The sequence below is a fragment of the Trichechus manatus genome, unplaced genomic scaffold (genome assembly GCF_000243295.1).
Source record: "Trichechus manatus latirostris isolate Lorelei unplaced genomic scaffold, TriManLat1.0 scaffold00028, whole genome shotgun sequence".
Lineage (NCBI taxonomy): Eukaryota > Metazoa > Chordata > Mammalia > Sirenia > Trichechidae > Trichechus > Trichechus manatus.
Genome location: NW_004443964.1, coordinates 1,210,019 through 1,215,105, shown reverse-complemented (window position 1 = coordinate 1,215,105; position 5,087 = coordinate 1,210,019). Strand labels below are relative to the sequence as shown.

At 64.0% G+C, this 5,087-nt stretch overlaps 1 protein-coding gene across 2 annotated transcripts in view; it reads right to left on the bottom strand.

The window, feature by feature from the left end:
• MAFG (MAF bZIP transcription factor G) overlaps positions 1-1,387 on the bottom strand; it is a 3,905-nt gene extending 2,518 nt beyond the window's left edge. Inside the window, exons 1-2 of one of the 2 annotated variants that reach the window (XM_023729197.1) lie at positions 1,323-1,369; positions 755-1,187 (exon numbers count right to left, since the gene is read on the bottom strand). In XM_023729197.1, the coding sequence (XP_023584965.1) occupies positions 755-1,187; positions 1,323-1,358 (469 nt within the window). In that variant the 5' untranslated portion in view covers positions 1,359-1,369. Of the gene's footprint in view, positions 1-654; positions 1,188-1,322 lie in introns of those variants that run through there. The other variant, XM_023729198.1, reaches the window with a different exon arrangement.
• Between the last annotated feature and the right edge of the window lie 3,700 nt (positions 1,388-5,087).

Sequence of the window (5,087 nt, the reverse complement as noted above, 5' to 3'; positions counted from 1 at the left end):
AGCTTTTAAACATATAATTTAATAACTTCGTAAAATGAACTTATTCTCTCTTTTAAGTAAAGGGCTATTTAACCACACAAACAGATCATGTAAACAGTGACACAGGACCCATCGCGAGGATACACTGGACACACCCTTCACAGACGCGCACAACCAGTGATCTTGGTCTTGTTCAGTGCAATGCGTTAGGCCCGAGCGCTGCACCCCTGGCCTGCAGCCTCACCACGCCCCCGGCTGCTGTGCCAGGCTGGGGCTCAGCCCGCAGGAGCCTCACGGGGTACATCTGCTTTTCAGAGAAGGGCCAAGCTGCCCACCGGCCTCTCCAGAAGGAATCGAGCAGCCCCCTCCAGCCGGGAGCAGCAATCAGGGGTCTCCTGCTGGATACCCCCTGCTCAGGGACACGCAGGTCCCACCTCTCGCCCGCTCTCTCGTCTGCCTATGGGGGCAGACTCCAAGCCCACATGGCCGTGGTACAAGGGGGCGAGGGGCGACCCAATGTCACCGCCGAACTGACCAATCCCAACGTACGAGACACACAAGGACACAATGAAATCCAAAGGGCTCAGCCCGGCGCCCGGTGGGGGTTGTGCTTTGCAGGGCGGGGAGGAGGTCGAGAGGAGGAGGAGGAGGAAGGAGGAAGCCAAGAAGAGGAAGAGGGAAGGAAGGAGGACAGGGCTGCCGAGCTCGCCACACGCCTGGCGGCCCCTCGCTGACCCACCCGGGCGCACGCGTCCCTACGACCGGGCATCCGCCTTGGACTTAACTATCGTGATGACGCTGGTGGCGGCCACCTTGCCAGGGACGAGGGGCCCCAAGCCGGCGGTGAGGGGGCCCCGGGCCGGTGCCACCGGGCTTCGGGCCACGGTCCTGGCGAAGTTCTGCAGGGCCTCATACTTGGAGCGCAGGGCGTCAAGCTCCAGCTTCATGCTGGCGTTCTCTGAAGCCAGCTTCTCCACCTCCTGCTGCAGCTCCGCCTTCTGCTTCTCCAGCTCCTCCTTCTGCGTCACCCGCTTCACGCGGCAGCTGGCTGCATAGCCGCGGTTCTTGAGCGTGCGCCGGCGCTGCTTCAGCTGGATGATCTCCTCCTTGGAGAGGCCGCGCAGGTGCTGGTTCAGCTCCCGCACAGACATGGTCACCAGCTCTTCATCTGTCAGGCTGGTGCCATTCTCGCCAGGCTCCCGCTTCACCTGTGGTAGACGGCGCATGGTCAGGGCCATGCTCCCGCCATGCCCCACCCCGCTTCACTTGGGGTGGACGGCGCACGGTCAGGGCGGCACGCTCCCATGGCACCCCACCCTGGGCGCTCCTGCTCTCCTACTCACCTTCAAGGGCTTGCTTCCTTTATTGGGGGTCGTCATAACCCGGGGGCGCAGCAAGCAGACTCTCTCTGCAAGACATGGGGCAGAGGTCAGGGCCCGAGACCCCCGGTCGGCCTCCCATGCCCGCCCCTCCCACCCCTGCTCACCTGCCCATTCCCCCATACCTGACCCCAGGACAGCCCGTCGGTGGGCCTCTCGGGGCGGGCGGGGCTGCTCCCTGTGCACCCTACCCTTTGGGACTCAGGTGGGGGGCTGCGAGGGTCTGATGGGCAGGGGAACTGACAGCTGTGAGGGAGGCAGAGACGAGAAAAGGGGCAGGGGGAGATTAGAAGGACGAGGATGCGGGAGGGGCCAGCCCAGGAGGAAGCCAAGAGCTTTAAAAATAACCCGGAGCTCGGGCCCCAGAGTGGCTGTTCCCGGCGAGTCACGCTGACTCAGCATATCACCACTCCCGCCCAGCCAGCCCAGCCACACCGGCACTCCCAGGGCCCCCGCCAGCCAGCACAGCCCCAGGGGACCCGGGGAAGCAGGCAGTGGGAAGGCCAGCCAGGCCAGCAGCAGGTGAGGGCCGTGCAACAACCCTGAGCGCGTGAGTTCCGGGGTCCTACCTCCAGCTGTCACTAGGACAAGGTCCCGGCTCCCAGGAAGGCTGGAGGCTTGTTCCCACTGGGGACTCGGCAGAGACAAGCAGAGTCCCCCAGAGATCTAACTTTACAGAGCTGGGGGGGCAGGGCCACCCAGGTAGCTCTGAACCTTCTCAGGCGTGCCCCACCTTGAGGTGGCACCCAGCCCAAGGCCACCCCGGCGCTCTCCATCTACATCCGCGGCTGATGGGGCAACCGGCCTCCTGGCCGAGGTTACAGCATCCTGTGTCCCTGCCCCACCCCGTCGGGGTATTTCACAAGGACCTGCACAGCAGCCACCGGGGCCCTGCTCAGCGGGCAGCCCCTTACCCTGGGGTCACTGACCACTCAGGCCAACAGCCCAGGTCAGTGCCCAAAGGGCCAGGAAACCAAGACAAAGAGCCACCCCACCCACACAGGGACCCTCCTGCCCACCCCCTAAGTCCTACTGAAGCACGGCCAGGGCATTTTTGCACACCTGCCCCTTCCAGATCTGTAAGCCAGGACTTTCCCCCCACCACCACTGTGCCCCCTACTTTCCAGGTGAGACCCAGGGAGCTAAGCAGCAGTTCAGGAGAGAGGGGTCCATGAGGAAACTGAAGCTCAAGGCAACATGGGCTGGGGTCTTTCTCGTCTCCTCAGAGGAGCTAAAGAGGGGGTAGGGGAGGCGGAGACACCTGTCCATACTTGACAGAGACCCCATCTCACACCTCATACGCAGCTGCCCACCCACAAGCGAGAGTGGGAAGGAGGGGCCAGGGACACCCTCCCCTCTCGGATCCTTCCAGGTCCAAAGATGGAGACCAGGGGCTGGAGGCCAGAGAGTCCTCGCCCACACGCCCCAGGAGCCTGGAGGAGCTCAGGAGCCTGGAGCCTGAGCAGGTGCGGGGACATAGCCCTGAGTTTTTGCACAGCCCAGGCAAAGGTGGCCCCAGGCGGCCTTGGCACCAGCTTTTCCCACCCCCTCCCCTGGCTCAGCACAAGGATGGCTTCCTGAAGAGATCGCACAGAAAAGTGCCGAGCGTGGCGGCTGGAGCAAGCGGAAAAGTGCCTCCTCGACAGATTTCACCCTCACAGAAGGCCTGAACTCAGCACAAGCGCAGCCAACTGCTCCTAATCAAAGGTGCGCCATGTGCACGTATACGTGTGTGCATGTGCGCGCACAGTGTGTGCACACAGTGTGTGCGTAGGTGCGTGGCCTCAGCAAAGCCAGGGTTTCTGGCCCCCTGGCCTCTGCCCACCCAGAAGACACAGACAGCCTGGGGATGGGGTGGCAGTGAGGGCTCCAGAGCACCTCCAGAAACTAGAAGGGGGTCCCAGAGGCTGGTTAAGATGGAGCTGCCCACCCCAGCCCTCCTCCGAAGGCTGGTCACCCACCTACCTGCATGACTGAAAATCTTCTTGACAAAAGACCAACCCTCCACCACCCTAGAGGCTGAGCCCACCATGTGGAGAAGCCGTCCAAGGGTCCACCAAGGGCCCTGGGCCACCCGCCAGGCTGAGGGCCAGGCAAGGGACAGGGTCTGGATGGCATCCCCTTCCCCTGGGGCCCAACCCTAGGGCCTGCATGTGGCAGAAGCAGATTTCATCCTGGCCTGCCAGCCCCGGTGGACCAGGAGTGCCTGTGGACACTGTGGACGCCCCAGCCCAGCTCCCACTAGCCCTTCAGACCCACCTCGTCCAGAGAGCCCTCAGCTAGGAAGGCACTCTAGCCAAGAGTCTAAACCTCATTTCCTTCAAGCACAAAGGACTGCTAAGACAAAAGGAACACCCTCCAGGAACCTGCATTTTCCGAAGAAATACAACTCCAGCATAGGAGTCTCTAAAATGTGGAAACAGCTCAAAGCCCCAGAAGACAAAGTGTAAGGTTTTAGGGGGTGTGGCACCCCTGAGGGCAAACCACAAGGCCAGGCTCGCAGAGCCCTGACTCCAGGGCCAGGAACCACTCACACACCCCAGGAGAGCCAGCTCAGGCCACAACACCCTCCGGCTGTCCCTTCCCAAGAGTCCCTGGCCAATAGGACCAACGGTGACACCCACCAGGCCCCCGTTTCCCTGCTAACACAGACCCAACCTCAGGTGGGGACAACTCTGAGGTCACAGGACAGGGCATTCTCCCATCCCATAACGTCCACATCAGGCCATCGGCTGTGCCCCAAAACCAGGCGCCCCAAGGCCAGGCACCTCACAGCTCCCACCACCCCCAGGTGAGCATCGACAGATGCAGTGCATGCTCACCGAACCCCTCACCCTCCTGAATTCTAAGTCCTGCTGCAATTTCCTGGTGCAGCCGTCCTGGAGCCCTGTCCTCTCTTCCTCCCACTGCCTCCCTTTCTGGCCAGGGGCTGCCCAGCCTTCCTAGCCCTGCCAGCACGGCCCCCCTAAACTCCTCCCCTCCTCTCAGCTCAGAAAACTAGTTTCCAGTTTGGGGAGCTGCCTCAGAACCGGGACTAGACCACTGCCCAAGAAGAGCGTGCCCGGCAGGGGATGACCAGGCCAGACGCGTCACCTCCTAGCCCGCAGACAACCTGTAATGGGACCTACTCCACTTCCTCCTCACCACCCTGCCTCCCATCCGCACACTCGACCCAGGCAGCCAGTCCGCCGCGTCCCCGGGGCTCTCCTTCACCCCTCGGCTCCGGGCCTCGAGCCCCCAACCCCTCCCCCAGGTCCCCCCCACCCCCCGGCGCGAGGATGAGCGTCGAGTGACCTCATGCTGATGACTCAGCAAAGTCTCCCTCTGGGCTCGGGCACGCGTGTGAGGGAGCCGCGGCGGCGCGAGCAGGGCTTTCTCCGCCGTCCGCACGCGCCGCCCCCGCCCCGCGAGGACCCCTGCGCAGCGGGGACGCGGATACCTGATGAATCAGCAGCTCGGCGCCGGCGCCCGCCGAATCTCCCGCGGACACCTGGCCGCCCGGCGGCCCGCCCGACCCCACCCTTCCTCCTGCCGCCCCTCCCTCTCCGGGGAGCCCCGGTCTCCGCCAAGTCGGCTCCGCAGGCGCCCCGCTCTGGACCTCCGGCGTCCCCGTGGCCAACCCTGGCACCCCGGGCGGCAGCGGCCGGGGCTGGGTCCTGATCTATGGGGAAATCGAGGCACGGGCCGCCCGCAGGGCGCGGGCCAGACCCAGACGCGTCGGAGCAGCGC